At 40.3% G+C, this 15,850-nt stretch overlaps 1 protein-coding gene across 2 annotated transcripts in view; it reads left to right on the forward strand.

Moving 5' to 3' along the window:
- The first annotated feature begins 2,763 nt into the window (after window positions 1-2,763).
- The window catches only part of IBTK (inhibitor of Bruton tyrosine kinase), a 53,759-nt gene continuing 40,672 nt past the window's right edge, over window positions 2,764-15,850 (forward strand). The window contains exons 1-5 of one of the 2 annotated variants that reach the window (XM_083856893.1): window positions 2,764-2,892; window positions 9,673-10,338; window positions 13,540-13,636; window positions 13,975-14,099; window positions 14,980-15,090. In XM_083856893.1, the coding sequence (XP_083713019.1) occupies window positions 10,015-10,338; window positions 13,540-13,636; window positions 13,975-14,099; window positions 14,980-15,090 (657 nt within the window). In that variant the 5' untranslated portion in view covers window positions 2,764-2,892; window positions 9,673-10,014. The remainder of the gene's footprint in view (window positions 2,893-9,672; window positions 10,339-13,539; window positions 13,637-13,974; window positions 14,100-14,979; window positions 15,091-15,850) is intronic. The other variant, XM_083856892.1, reaches the window with a different exon arrangement.

Genomic DNA, 15,850 nt, shown 5'->3' on the forward strand with positions numbered 1-15,850 from the left:
CTTTTTTTCAACATTCAGAATCAATTTCAGATAGAATAAAGCAGAAAGCTCTTTTTTTTTTCCTTACTGTCACTTACATCTTCTCCTCTAATTCCTCCAGTAGCCTAAGTCTGGTGCAGACTACACTAGATAGATGGATAAGATTATTAGGTCACCAGAAAGCTGCCTAATGGGGTAACGTCCTCCCTATAGCCTAGATTTATCTCCCCTAACCTTAAATGAGTACACACATTTAGAGCACAGTCAATCTGTAACTCTTCAACAGTCAATGAACTGAGGAACATATTTATACTCTGTAGGCTAGTTAAGTTGCTTAAAATTGATGTTTGTCCTCAAATTCTGAAGATGGCTAAATATACTGGTTTTCCTTTTTAAGTGTTACTCTTCCTTTCTTTTTTATAGGTTAAAGTCTAGAGCTTCTATAAAAAGTAACAACAGCAGTTAGAGAAATATTTTTTCCTACAATTACATGTTTATTTCTGATAATTCGGATCTTTTCATCACAGACTGAAAAAAACCAGATGAACAGTTCTTTATTGACAGACACACATTACATGTGTCGGGAACTTACAAATCTGGCTGTTGGACTACCCAATTAAAAACATTCTTCAGTGACTTGTTGCTGGCTTTTCATCTCCACATCCTGTAATTTTTTCTAAAAGACTTAAAATAGTATATTTTTATGAAACAGTGTTGTAATTTTCCACAGTAGAAAAACCCAAACCAAAACAAGTAATTTAAACAGAGGCTCAGGTTACCCTGTTTGAGCTACTTTTGTTTTACAATATTACTTTAGCACCTCAACATAGCTCTGCAAATCAAGCTGTAGCATTCTGGTTCTGTGAATGTTGTTCATTAGTTTGCTGCTGCTTTTGCAGAGGCAGTTCAAAATAGCAGGAATTTTTATTACTGACCTGTAAACTGGAGTCAGTTAGAAAACTCTAAACCATAAACAACAGGCAAAGCAGTTAATGTCTTATTTTTCAATGAATATATTAAAAGTCCTGCATAGAGGATAAAACTCTTGCAGAGAAAATCATTGCTAAAAGCCTTTGGCTATTTTGTTAAGGTTTTGTCTGACTTGAATTTATCAGGTCCTATTCATGACTCCTATTTACACACTTTTCTGTGTCTCTTGCTGCAGTTTTCTATTCTTTACAATAGTAATTATTATGAAAGACCTGAGGAGCAGTCCGGCTTCCAGAAATTTTCTTTTTCATATACAATCTTAGACATTATTCTACTTTAAGTCCTCTTCATCTTTCCACCACGCTCTTTGCTGCTCCAAAGTCTGTCCCAGCTATTATTCACTTGAATTTGTTATTATGCATTGCTTACAAGTGACTTCAGCTGTATTTGGCCCTCCTTATCTCCCCAGATGGTCATCTCTGTTCTCAGGCCAGCTGGCAGCAGACTTGGAGCAAGGCCACTTCCAACCTCTATTTGTGACTGAAGCACTAAGAAACTATCACTGAGAAAATAATGCATAAATAAATTTCACGGAGCTTGCAGGTTTAGTTACAATGGTGAATGGCTGCTGGCAAATGAAACGTTTATATAGAGAGAAAATCAGAGAGCAGATTGTATAGTTCACATTAACTGAGTCAGACGCACAGTAAAAATGCTTGAGATTCACCTAAGTACAATTCATACTGAATCTTTCCCAGATGGAACTGCTGCTGAAGATCATGCAGCAGTTTTTTTTATTTTTTTTCCCAACTATTTTGTGGTTTTAAAGATAGCGAGGTTCTTTTAAGGTCATAAGGCTCACATCACATGGGATAATACTGTGGCTTTAAAAAACACATATGAACTCTGGCCATTATATTAATATCAATACATCATTAATGTATTTCTTGGATTTTTTTTTTTTTTTTAAGGCGATGTGTGTTTGTTTTACTGAGTTTTACATTGGGTATTGCTTGTCTTGGGTTCAGCTTCCTGCACTTAAACAGTACACCCTAATCCTGTTCCAGATTAATTTGTAATCTTTGCCACCTATTGCATCATCCAAGACACCCACAAAGAAGAGCCGAGCCCTCCCGGAGTGACCCGGGTGGTTACAGGAGCAGGTGTGCAGATCCTGCTGCACACACCGCCTTTGCTCAGAGACTGCCCGGAGAGGGTGCCAAAAGTCTCACAAAAATCCAAGCTGTGTCTAATATATTAGACCACTTGCTCTGCCAGAGAGAGAAACTGCTGTGGCTTAACACAGTCTGAATAGGCACAGCCTTCTGCATACTTTCTCTCCATTACTTTGAGGGGACCTGTAGGCTGGTGTTTAACTATTTGCTTTTGAGCCCTCCAGGAGAGCGGCGTTACCGTGCCAGAAACCCATCCCCTCCTTCGCAGCAGGACAAGGTGCTCCTCCCACAAAGCCTGTCAGAATGAGACCCCTCCGCTCTCGCCTCCCTGCTCTCCCGTTATCTCCAGCCCGTTCCTTATCCTGGCACAGGCAATGGCTCTCCCAGCCCACACCACCCCCTCCCGCCGGCCATCTTGGTTTAACCCCGGCAGAGCGCGGCCGCCCCGCCCAGGCCCCGCCCCCCGCGCCGGGCTCCGCCCCCTCGTCCGCCCGACCCCGCCTGTCAGTCAATCCGGGCTCGGCCGAGGGGGCGGGGCGAGGTGGTAGCCGCAGCCAATCGGTGCGCGAGGTGTGGAGGTACCGCGGCCAATCGGCGTTTCGCTTCTTCGTGGGTGCGGCGGCTGCTGTCGGTGCGCCCTACCGAGAGCCGCGGGCCCCGCCTGTCGCCGTCGCTGTCGCCGGCGGAGCTGTCGGGGTAGCAGCTGCACCCTTAGCCTGGCCCTGCCCCGGAGTCACTGAGGATGAGCCCCCGCGCTGCCCAGCGCGCGTCCCGCCCTGCCCGCCCGAGTCCATTCATCTAGCGACTGGTGAGGGGCGGGCCGGAGCGTCGGGCGGGGGAGCCGCTCGGGGACCGTCCTGTCAGAGGGGTCGGGGCGGCGGCGGTGGGCGGCTGAAGGAGTGGGGAGAGCTCCGGGCAAGACAGTCAGGGAGGGTAAAGGGCAGCCGGCCACGTAGGATGGGAGGTGACCGGCTTCGTGGCTCGGCCGCCTGTGTCAGTAAGTCTTAGGGGTCGCTCGTCGCTCCTCGGCTACGTGGACGCGAATAGTGGAGTCAGAATGGCCCCTTGCCCCTCTGCCTGCTCCTGGCCTCTCTCTGGAGCACATCAGACCTTCCCCCCGCCCTGACACTGGCAGGAGCCTCTTGCCAGGTTTCCTTAGCTGTGGATTCAAAGGAAGCCTGTCGTGTTTTTCGCCTTGTTGGTGATACTTGTCTGGTTTTGGCAGCAGCTGTCAGTGCTGCTGGATTAGACCAGCACCGTCAGCACTGCAGAGCCGAGGTCTCGTAGTTGTCTTAAAAGGACACTTCATGCAGTCTTCCTAGGCGAAATACAGCTCTTCTGGTTACGTGGTCAGTGTAGTTGTCTGTCTTCGCGGAAACTGGTCATGGTTTGTGGTTTACAGAACACAGTAATCGCCCACCAACATCTGGTGTGGGTAGTCTACAATAAAACTGTACCAGAAGTTCACAGTTAATTTAAAAACGTCACTTTTTCCCAAGATGGAAAAGTCCTTGATGGATTTATCAGATATAATTTGAAGTGTGGTGAATTCTAGTGCACTCTTGTGGTTTGTTGTGTTTAACTTCCCTGCAGCGTTATCTGTTTCAATAAAGCCTGTAGCAAGAGCTTGATGGACTGTGGAAGTGCCTGTAGCTGCACTCACGGTACTTTTGTCTGTACCACTTCGTTTATTTTTTTAAACAATATTAAGTTATTAAACATAAGCAGTCCCGAGTATTTCTGGATAAGCCCAGCACAGTATTTCACAGTTTACTGTTTATGTACAATGATTCCCAACTGATAGATGTGCTCTGACGTTTGTAGCTGAATTTAGCTACCAATGGTACTTTGGTCTTTTTTTGACAGATGTGTCAGCCTTTAATTGGCAGTGCTGCTTAGCTCAGCTAGGAGCAACTGAATTAGGGTTGTTGGATTGTTGAATGTCTCATTCTGATAAGGATTATGCTGTTGTCACTGTGAAGGAGGAAGTTACATAAAATCTGGAGAGAGCCTCTAAAGGTTGCTTGTGCTGGGGTGTACCTGTGCCAAGTGGTGGCACGGAGGCCCCATCCCAGTAAATGAAGTAGCTTGGATCTGCTGTGGCCCAAGGGACATGATGGAATTTCAAAGGAAGTGGTGTCTGTCAAAGCAAGTTGGTTTTCCTTCATAGGTTTACTTCTGGACAGGTCCCATTTATTTATAACTTGTGCAGTTTGCTTGTTTAGCCTGCTTTTAGAACTGTGTGCGCATTCAGTTTGTCATTTGAATATCCTTCTTGACATACAATCTGAGTCTTTTATGAAATTTGAAAAAGACTACTTTGCCCACTGTCAGGAGTAAAATGGACTGGAGTTTTGATTTTTCTTCTTTGTGTAACAGGCACCTTATTCAAAGGCTCTGTGTGGTCTGCTGAAGCCAGAGCTGAAGGAGAAAAGAGATCCAATTTGCTTGTACTCAGGGGTTGTTCCACAAACATTCTAATTCCTAGTGGCTCTTTCCAAGTTTTTCCTCTACTTACTTGCTTCTCTTAAAACTTGTTATCTGAACTAGAAGCAGGACTCTGTTTTGTGCATTGAGGAGAGCAGAACCCTTGTTTTTTGTGTCTCAATGCTCCTGTTACATAGTCAAGAATAAGCTGCATTTTTAAAGGTCCCTCTGTGGGAATTTCAGGCTGCTAAACCACTTTTAGCTACTGCATAGCTTGGATTTACCTGTTTTTCCTTGTACATTCAATCACTTTTCTCCTCACAAAGTACATTTTGTGTTCAAGGGGTTGGAATGTGTAGATTTTTGCCCATTCTTCAACAAATGTGCAAGGAGTCTCTGAGCAGGTTAAACTATCTGTGGATATGTAATCTGAGCATTAATAGTCTAGCTGTTCTTTAAAGGCCAGGACAATGTGCTGCCTGTACCTGAAAGGTGTACTTGCTTTGTTTGTCTAGGAATTCATCTGTGTTTCCTTGAGGATATCTTGCTTAATGCCAGTGCTAAGCCTGTTATATTACTACCTGGCCTCAATTTTCTAGTCACCTTTGTTAGATTCTAAACTGTTACTTTAATATGCATTAGTGAAAATAATCTTTAGGTAAGAACATAGTCAACAGAAAGTGGTAAAAAGTTGTAACATGATAGCAAATTCCCCTGACTTTATTTCTATAAGCCTTTTTATATTAGCTTACTAATCAAGTGGTCTGGGTAGTGAAGTTTGCTTTGGGTACAGATATTTTCAGGATTTCCGTGCTGTTATGGTTACAAGTCTTTTGTTATTATGAAACAAATGCGAATGGACCAACATGGAAAAATGTCAGCATGCTTGTTTAAAAAACAACCCTCTTCCATTCCACATTGCAAGTATTTAAAATATTGCAATATCCTTATAAGGATGGACCTGACCTTCCTGAAATGTGTGGCGTTGCCAGTCATCTCTCACTTCACTTAGCAACTTACTATCAAAAGGAAAAGAAAATTAGTTTTGTACCTTCAGAAAAGCCATATTATTTTTACTTACTCCTTTCTAAAGGAAGGATGTTAGGATTGACAAGGAAAGCACTAGACTTCTTTCATATGAAAAATAGAAACCATTACTTAGTTCTGTTTTAGGAGAGCCAAATTACGGGAGCTAGGTAATTTTTCACAACGTGCATTTTAGATGTGACTGGTATTTAGTAAAATTAGTAACACTTAAAAATAAATGAATAAGCTTCAACACAAAAGCAGTGAATAGAATGAAGTTTTGCCAGTTTTAAGGTCTTGAGAAATATGTTTTTAGTAAAGCATCCCAAGGATGGGTTTCAGGGCCATGTGACTGATTTGACAATTGAGTTTATGCAGTGCACACTGAAGATGCAAACCCAGCAATCTGTCTTTGAGTGGCACTGAATTCTGAGTAGCTGAATCTCTTCTGTATTCTCTTTCACTTCCATGTAAGACCATTGTCTGTATTAAATGAAAAAGAGCACAACAGTGGCTACCAGCCACTGTCTTGGTACCAGTATCCACATCCATGTCAGCCAGATTTTGGTAGCTCTAATATGCGAGTGTGGGACAGGTGGGAGCTGCAGTATCAAAGACTGGATTCCAAAGATTCCAGACTGGATGCCAGAAACATACATTGTCACTGCCAGCCATGAAGTGAGGGTTAGTTGTTGTTTCTTTGTACCTCTGAGCTGAGGGCACACAACCTCTGTGGAAGTGCTTTCTGGAAAAAGAGAATTTTTTTTGGAAAATTTGGAATGTGTTGATAGCGAATGTGATACACAGAGAGGTTTCTGGAACTTCACAGTGGGAGGTTTCTGCCAACTCTGTTCACTTTTCCCAGATGTTGAGATTTCATGTCTGCTGTTTGCAGGAAGTGAAATCTATCACCATCAACCTTAGTCACAAAGGTGTTTGTAGAATCTTTGTTCACTTCATACTCAGGAGAGGTGTAGCTTGATTTGGTTTGAAAATCAAAGAGCCAGCTTTGATTTTTGTAGTGACTTCTTGAGAGAAACAGATTTTTGAGACATCCGCAGTAGGTAGAGAGCTGCTTTTTCAGCTGTAGGAGTTCTGCCTCCGTAGGGTCAGATGACACATCTGACACACTCCTTCTTGGAGGGTGTCTGACAGTTCTGGTGCAGTGGTGCTCTGCCATCCCTGAGGGGGAGAGCTGAGTGAGACAGCTCTGCCTACCCACTTGCAGAAGGCAAGGTACCACAAACACTTTCTTGCTGCTAAAGAATTGCTTCCAAATTGGATTCAATCTTCTAAATTTTCCTGGGCTGTGTACATGTGTAATAAATAGCTCATTTCTCTGAGAGTTAGAAACCCACTTGCTGCTGAAATAAAATGTCTTTGGGATACTCTGAAGAGTGCTCTAATTTCTTCATTTTTTGTGACTTTTTTGTATGATGTTAATTGAGAATCAGTTTTTTAAAATAATTTGAATTGCAAATAATGCTTACTGTATCATAAAAGTGTTAAAAATATTATAGCCTTATTTAGCTTTTTATGTCTTTTTATAATTACAACATTAGGAAGACGCTGGTCTTATAACATGATTGTGATTTGTGCTGGGAAGCCCACAGAAATATCTGCAATAATCAAAAGGGCACCATGTTCTAGTTCATCTTAATTCAAAGTTTAAAAAATGCTGGTGCTTCCTTTTTTGTGCTTGTTTTAGGTGCTCACTTTTCATGTGGAATTCCATATAATAGAAGTCAGCATTTGGCAGCAGAAAGGTTTTCACACAGACCTGAGCTTCAATTCACAATTTGAAAGTTTTAAGGTTTCTCTAAAGGACTTCCTTTGTGTAACAGTCAGATCTGATTATCACCGTTTTTCAGGTTTTGTTATAATGTGACAGACTTTGTTACCAGTGTGACAGCCTTAATTGTGGAGAGGTGAAAACTTGATCTACAGCCTTCCTTCTTGAGCTCCAGGTGGATGTATCAATATACTAATATAGTATCTAGTTTTGTAATGTTTACAGTGAAGAAAGGCTGGGTTGGAATGACTTATAAAGAAATAATTCAGTAGAGTCAGGTTTCACATAGCTGCAGTAAATGTCACCGTGATGGAATTAGTGTGTGATAGGCAGGCTTGTATTTCTAATTACTAGCAGATGTTTTATTCTTTTAATGTTTGATTTGTTATTCACATTATTTTGGTATTTGATAGAGACGGGAGCTCGGGTGTGTTCAGTAAGTTTTTGTCTGGCCTCTCCTTTCCTTTCTTCTAATGTCACAAGTCTCAGGATTTGCTTTCTTCTGGATTATTTTCTTATACAATTCAGTGCCTTAGATAGGTGTGGATCTGCACAAAGGAAGGTATGGCACAGGGGACAGCAGGGCTGCTTTCTTGGGTGGTGGTACCATTTCATACCAGTTTGACAGATTAGTCAACATTATTTTAGGTCTCCCCTGAGTGATTTTTCTTAATGTTCTTTTTATCTTTACCTTTATTTTCCAATGTAGCACTGATAGTAATGTTTAAACAATGGAGTGTATCTAGGATGTGCTTTGCAAGGCATGCGTAAAATTTTTACTTCTTCCACAACATAATTCTATTGCTTAGTGTCATATTGAAATGTGATAAATTTTTCCTGTAGATGGTGAAATGTTTGGTTTGGATTTTTGGGGGTTTTTTTTTGGTAGATTTTTTTTTTGGGGGGGGGTGTTTTATTTTTAATTTTTAGTTTTAAAATGGTGTTTGATGCACTGGCAGTCTGAGTGTGCAAATAGTTACCTATCACACTTTGTTTCACTGGAGCAAAAAGTCAGGCTGTGTTCTTGAAATCAGAGCTTTTTTCCAAACCTGTTGCAGTGATTTACTTGTCTTTACAGTCTGAGACTTGAGAAAGTCAGAGGACAAAAGTCTCTACTCTGAGTGTTTGTTAACACTTTTAGTTTTATTTCTTTAGCTTTCAGGATGACATTGTTCAGCTTCTCTTGGAATATTTCACTTGTAGGTAGAACAACTTTAAATTACGTTTTGCACAGCGCAGGAAAACATTAACTGAATACTGTTTCACTCAGTTTGAAACTTGTATCTGGAAGACTGAAGTGTGATTTTTTGAGGGTCTTAATAGTTCACACTAAATTAGCGATGTATATAGTTCACTTTTTTCTGTTTTCTGGGTTTATGTGTTTTTTATACTGCAGTTTGCACTTCTTGTGACACTTCTGACTATAACTGCATGCATTTTGGGCTACCTGAGTAGCATTTAGACTACCTGAGTATCTCTTTTATTTTTGAGAAAAGGGATGCCAGACAAAGATGTATGTACTAAAGATAAGTCTGCATAGCTAAGCAGAATTTCTGTATGCCCCAGACTGAAATATATTTTCATGAAGAAGAATTCTTATTTTTGCTTTCTTTTCCTTCTTTCTCCCTTACCCCTTCCAACTTAGACCTTCATTTCTTGCCTGTTTTGGGAGCATTAGACCTTAGCCCTGAATTCATGTCTCTTGTACAAGCTGCTTTTATTTGCTTTGATGCCATCCTTTGTCCCAGCTTTGTGAGCAGCTCTGGGAGTGGTGGAGAGGAGCCTTCCTGTTGATTCTGCAGATGAGAATTAGTAGGGACTTGGGTATGGATTTGGGCCAGGAAAGCGGGGCATAATCCTTTCAGTGGCTGTGAAGGCTGGTGGTTCCTCCTTCCTTCTACCATGTTACTAACAATGCCTCTGTTGGCCATGGTGTACTGAACAGCTGAGGGGATTTTTTGGTGAATGGCTTCCCCCTCAACCAGTCCTTTAGTTCAGTTCTTGCTTTCTGATCACAAAGTAATGATACAATTAGAACAGTCAGGATCCCGAGGACACTGAGGTCGGGGAAGCAAAGTTTTTTGCTAGTTTACCTTGTACTAAACAATTTATATAAAAGAAAGGTAGGCGGTGCCTTTGGAGGGTGAGGTGGAGAAGGGAGTAATGCTTTTCTTAAGGTGACTAAATATCTGTATATAAGCTCAGATGCCATGGGGCAGGTCACTCAGCCTCTGTCACGTTGTCTTATCCTATACTTGCTAGTTTGATATGTAGTTAAATCGGTACAGTTGCAGGGAAAAAGTGGTTTCGTTTACTAATATGTTCTGTTTTGTTCTCTTTCAGGTCTCCCTTGCAATTATGGAGTTTTAGAAGAATAAGGTAGTGTGGAGGGGGAATCCCCCTCTGCACTCTAGAGGTAGTTCACTTTTGGAATTTTCTATGGACAATAATATTTGTTATATAAGATGGTGAAATAAGACTTCTAAAAATATATATTTATAAATATTTATTTGGATCAAGTGCCAAACATAACAGTACAAAGATTTCTAATGGCAGCTCAATGAACTTGGATTTACATCCTTGGAATTACAATTTTTCTGAGGCACTGTGTTGTGCCTCATTGGAGTGCCTTGATACACTTAAGGGCTGTTCCCCTTAAGGAGAAGAGCGGCTTTAGAAGGGAAGATGAATTCTTACATGCCAGAGTGCACTTCAAAGTGTCGATCTCTACAGCATGCTTTGGATGTCATTTCTGTAGTCACCAGAGGAAGTGAAGGCCAGATCAAGGCCTTTCTCTCTTCTTACTGCTGCAATGCTGCAACTATCAAAGATGCCTTTGGTAGAAATGTTATACATCTTGCTTCATCTTGTGGCAAAAAAGGTGTGCTGGACTGGTTGGCTGAGACCAAAGGAGTGGATCTCTTGGCAAAAGACAAAGAGTCTGGATGGACAGCTTTGCACAGAAGTATATTTTATGGATACATTGATTGTGTTTTGTCCTTACTGAAGGTGAGTGACTGACAGCTGTAATTTTCCTTGGCATCTACAGTTTTGAGAGTTGTATTGCTTATGTAAAAGTGTGTTTTTAAACTTGACTGAAAGCCTCTTGAGGCTTGTCTTAATACTGTGTTCAGATTGCAGTGCATTGATTTACTTGAAGGTTACCTCTGTTCATATAGATGTCTGCCTTTGCCCTTGCAGAAATCAGCACTGAGTAAGGATCCCTGATTAATTGTGGACTTCTTTGAAGACTTGTTTGTGTGGATGATATCAGGCTCAGGGTCTTTAAAAAAAGAGTGATCAGACTAAAGATACTCTGAAATTAGACCCTGCAGTAATTGTATCAATTGATGTTAGAGAACATAAAAGAAGGGAAAATTAAATGGAGTTATAATTAGAAATTAATCTTATGTTTAAGAGATAAACAATTCAAGATATGGAGTATTCTTTTAAGTGAATTTCCATTTCATTAGTGTTTTAAAAGAGGGCTTTTGCTCAGTTCCCCTTACTCCTTTCTTATAATTGCTGTTTCTTCCCATCCACTTAGCAAGTTGTATGTATTTTTTATTGATCTTCCTTCTGTTCCTCCTTTCACAAGTACAGCAAAGGGAAGAGTTGTTTTTGAGATGTTCAGGGTCTCTTCAACTGTGTGAGAAAATTAAGTATTTGTGGTTCATGGTTGTTTTAAAACAAACCTTTGAAGGCAGAGAATTTTCCATATTGAATTTTTAAAATGAAATTGACTAGCCATTTGTAGACATAACTGTTTTCTATGAGACTTTAAACAGAAAGATCTGGTAGTTTTTAATTCTTGAAGGTCTGATAACTGTTAAATATTTATTTCATGTGCTGTCCCCTTACAGAGTGGGAAAGTTTTCATTAAAATTGAAAAAAGTAGATGTTTTTATAAGCATTATACAGAGGAGTCTGTTCTCTAGAAAACTGGAAACTGTGTAGATGATGTTTGAAAAATTATTCAGTCCTCTGTATATCTGTATCTTTGATATTTGCTTACAGGAGGCCTGTGCAGATTTTCCCCAATGTCTTTTACTTTTCTGTCAGTTACATAAGTGAATGAGATTTTTTTGCTGGTCAGCTCTGCTGATATTCTTCTAAGAAGGAGAAGGAAACAGCTCATGGAGGGCCCTGTCTCATTCAGTTCCTTAACTGAAGTCTATCTCCTGTACTGTGTTGTAAAAAGGATATGTTCTTAAAGTATTACAGCAACCACAGGAACTGATTATAGAATAGAATTATGAAATAGCTGAGATAGAAGGAGGTCTCTGAAGTTTAGTCTAGCCCCCATGCTCAGGCAGGGTCAGCCAGAGCAGATTACCTAGGACTGTGTCTGGATTTTGAGCAGAGCATCAGACACCTCTGTTTCAACGTTCTAGTGTCAGTGCAATAAAAATATGTTTTAGATTGAAACAGGATTTCTTACATGTTAGTTTGTGCCCATTGCCACTTTTTCTGTCACTGGGTATTACTGTAATCCTTACCCCTGACCTCCAATCAGGTATTTATTATGTATGATAAGGCTGTCCCCCTCCCCCACCCCAAACCTTCTCTAGGCTAAGCATCCCAGCTCTCTCAGCTTCTCTTTGAATGTCAGATGCCCCAGTCATTATTTTCATGGTCTTTTGCTGAGCTTGCTCCTGTATGTCCTTATCTCTCTGGGAGTCCAGACCTGAACCCGGCACTCCAGCTGTGGCTTGCCAGTGCTGAGTAATGCTTGCTGGCAGCACTCCCACCTGCAGCCCTGGATGCTTTCACCATTCTTAACTCTGAGCTTGCTGGCTTCTGGGCATCTGGTGGTCTACAAGAAGTGCTAAGTCGTTTTCTACTAAGGTGCTTTCTAGTCATTCAGCCTCCAGCTGTACCAGTTCACTGGGTTGTTCCTCCCCAGGGCCAGGATTTGTATTTCCCTTTGTTGAGCTTTATGTGGTTCCTCTCAGCCTGTTGCTCCAGCCTGTCAAAGTCCCTTTGAATGTCAGCACAACCCTCTGACTTATCAGCCACTCCTCCTGGTCTCATATCATCACCTTTGCTGAGGGAGCAGCACTCTATCATCCAGGTTGTTAGTCAAGATGTTAAACAGCACTAGCTCCAGAATCAGCCCCTGGGTTCCTAAACTAGTGTGGATGACAGACTTTTCCTGTAGGCTGGAAGCAGTCTTGGCTTATTCTCAGACTGTATCTAGCGACAAGATTTGTCACTCAGCAATTGAAATTCGCCACTCAATTTTCACAAATTTGGACCATGTGAATATCCCTGCCAGCCTCTGTCTGCTTGTGAATATTTTAAACAACTTCCAAAATGAAGAATATCCAGCTGTCTGTTAAGTCATAAAAATAGGAGAATGTATGCTGTTGTTCATCTGGGGAATGTTTTTTCCAAATAAAGTTGGATTTCATGTGTTTACCTCTTAAGTGTGAGGTTTTATAAGGTTTCCTTTGTATTAGCCATGACCTCAGGTACACAGGTACAGCTGTGTTGGCCATTAGGCTCTATTTGAGGACATCTGGAGTTCTTCCCTTTTGGGAAGTGATTGAGGGCACTTGACTTCCTTCCTAAAATCAATGCTGCTGTAGCAGCACTCTTTTGTATTGAGAAAATGGTATTTACAGAGATTGTCTGTGTCTCTACAAGTTCTAAAAAAGTGACCTTTTCATGCTTTGTGCCTCTGAACCTTCCCTAGTGATCTCTTTCCTGCCTGTGTCCTCTTGCCTTTTCTCAGCAACCTTGAAACTCTGTTCCTTGATTGTTTTCAAAGTAATAGTAGTTTGTCTTTTTTCTGTTTTGTCACTTGTCTAGCTTGTCAACACTGATTCTGTAGAATGCCAGTTTAATAAAATGCATCCTTTGAAGCTGGTAAATTAATTTTTGGTGACTACTTGTCGTTCCTAGATGTCAGTGCTTTATCTTCACATCTGTTTCCTTTGTGTTTTGCTGGTTACAGTTTATTGCACAGTTAATGTTGAGACGATAAAATCCATGTTAACATATCAACAAGATGTATACATATACAGAATAGATTTGTGATGTTTTTGGGTTTTGTTAGATTTGCTTACAGTTTGCTTAATCTGAGGATTTTCTTTTATCAGTATTAAACTTCAATTAAAAATATATTTTGCTCCTTAAAGGTTTACCTGGTTTACTTCAAGCTGAGCAGTTAAAATTAACTTCAGTTCTTCCCCTCTCCTCTTTCAGCATGGTGTTAGTCTGTATGTTCAGGATAAAGAAGGCTTGTCAGCCCTGGATCTTGTGATGAAGGATAGACCTATCCATGTGGTGTTCAAGAAAACTGGTAAGAAATAAAATAGTCTATTTTTCATTTTGCAATGAGATCTATTTCAACAGTATATTAATGGATGTACCAGTGTATACAGTATCTTCTGTTTTTAATTGGGACTTCATAAATTGTGAGATGCCTAATGCTAATGCTGATCATCTGTACAATATTATTGGAATATTTGGTCATGGTACCTTACTTCTTGTAATATTAAATGTTTTTAAAGTTCAGTTTTAGATTAAAAAAAATTCCTCTTCAATTTTTAGATATAAATAGGAGTTGCTGTTTTTTGAAGTCAATGTGCACAATAACTGTTAAATTGACAAGTTTCAGGGAGGATTTTTTCATTACAGATCCTACAGAAGTCTACACCTGGGGAAACAATATAAATTTTACTTTGGGTCATGGTGGTCAGCAGGGTAGACATCATCCTGAATTGGTGGACCTTTTTCCTCGGAATGGCGTGTATATTAAACAGGTATTCTTAATGTATTACACAGGCATATTTCTTGTGGGGGTGCGTAAGGGGGAAAAGATAACCAAGGAGCTATCAAGTGTTGAAGATTTCCGTGGAAAAAACAGTTCTTGGTGCCTTCCCCTCTCTCCTTACCTCCCTGCAGCCCCAGTCACCATTACTGAAATTGTGGTTCTGTGTTTTGGTGGGGAGAACAGGGGGTTTACACAATTTACTTTGGATATATGGCTTGTATATCATTAAATACATTCAAAAGCTTGATAATTCTGTGACTGTTTTGAGCTGCTGACTTCCTGTGTGATTCCAGTACTGAACTGAAGTGGAATAATAAATATGCTTGGTATGTGTTGAATTAAAATTCATCTTGTGTTCAAAGCAGCATGCACTTTCACGTAGCAGTACTTTTGTCTCTAATAACTTCTTGTGACTTAAGTTTGAGAATATTTGAAAGTTTGAAGTACAACTTGAGCAAACATTCAGGGCATACAGTCTGTGCTGCAGTCTTAACGTGTTTTCTTTGGCGTTTCTGAGGCAATATTATGGACTTTAAAACTCATTCTTTTGAGTTCCTATGGGTTAGCCTATGAGGCCATATGAGTTAGCCTATGGGGCCATACTTGATCTTATTTTAATAAACTGAAACTGTTGCTCTCCTCAAGTCGGTTAAGGCAGTACATAATACGTTTAAAGCAAGTATTTTATGTGTCCTACGATTTAATACCAATACCTTACTTGTATTTTCATGAACATATCTTTATTAGATCAGAGCTTCTTCACAAAGTACTTTTGTGTACAAAACACTGGCAGGTTTTTTCACATTATTGAAGAAAATTAATTTGTCCTATCTTGTCTCTTCCCCACCTATTTTTTTCTCTTTTTTCAGGTGGTACTCTGCAAATTCCACTCCGTGTTCCTTTCCCACAAAGGCCAAGTGTATACATGTGGACATGGACAAGGAGGGCGCTTGGGTCATGGTGATGAACAGACATGCTTGGTATGCTGTCTTGTGTTATTTCTTGTAGTCTAGTATGATGTTGCTTTTATTTCTAACTGGAAGTTAGAAAAATAGAATTAGAGTTTCTATCAGTGTACTTTCAAATTGAGTTTGCCATTCATTTTAAACCAAACCCCTTGCTTCCCACCAAATAACAGAAAAACTTCTCCAGTGCTAATAGTGAGGTGGCAGAGAGCAGGGGAATGTGCATTCAATTATAGTTCAGCTTCAGATAGCTAGATGCTGTGGTCAAACTTGTGTTATGGCTGAGTTGATTGAAGGCCAGCTGATGCTGGATAAGTGGAAGTAAATGTTTTTTGGCAGAGAAACAGCAGTATAGTACTGTGAAGCTGTTGTGGCAGGAAAAAGGATGGTAGGGTTGCTTTTTACTAGACTTATATAACTTACGTGAAAGGTTGCCGATTGTTTTCATTTGAATAATACATTGTTGCAATGCACAAAACTAAAATTTGAGAAGACTAAGACAATTCCTAGACTTAAGCATCTTACCTTACCTTGTAGTGTGCATTTATCTTCCAGCACAGTAATTTTTTCTGTTATCAAGTATCTGGTAGAACTTGATATTTTGTTACTGAATACTGTAGTGCAGACTGGAGCTCGAATTTTCTTTTTTTTTAAAGAAAGTAATTCTGTTAATTTAGGATTTTTTTTCAAATTGCTTTTTGAAATTGTGATGTTACGTAGTTGACTAAAGGAGAAGTCATGTTAGAGTGCATGAAGACTCAAAGATACAGAACTG

This window comes from Zosterops lateralis, assembly GCF_965231275.1.
Source record: "Zosterops lateralis genome assembly, chromosome: 3".
Lineage (NCBI taxonomy): Eukaryota > Metazoa > Chordata > Aves > Passeriformes > Zosteropidae > Zosterops > Zosterops lateralis.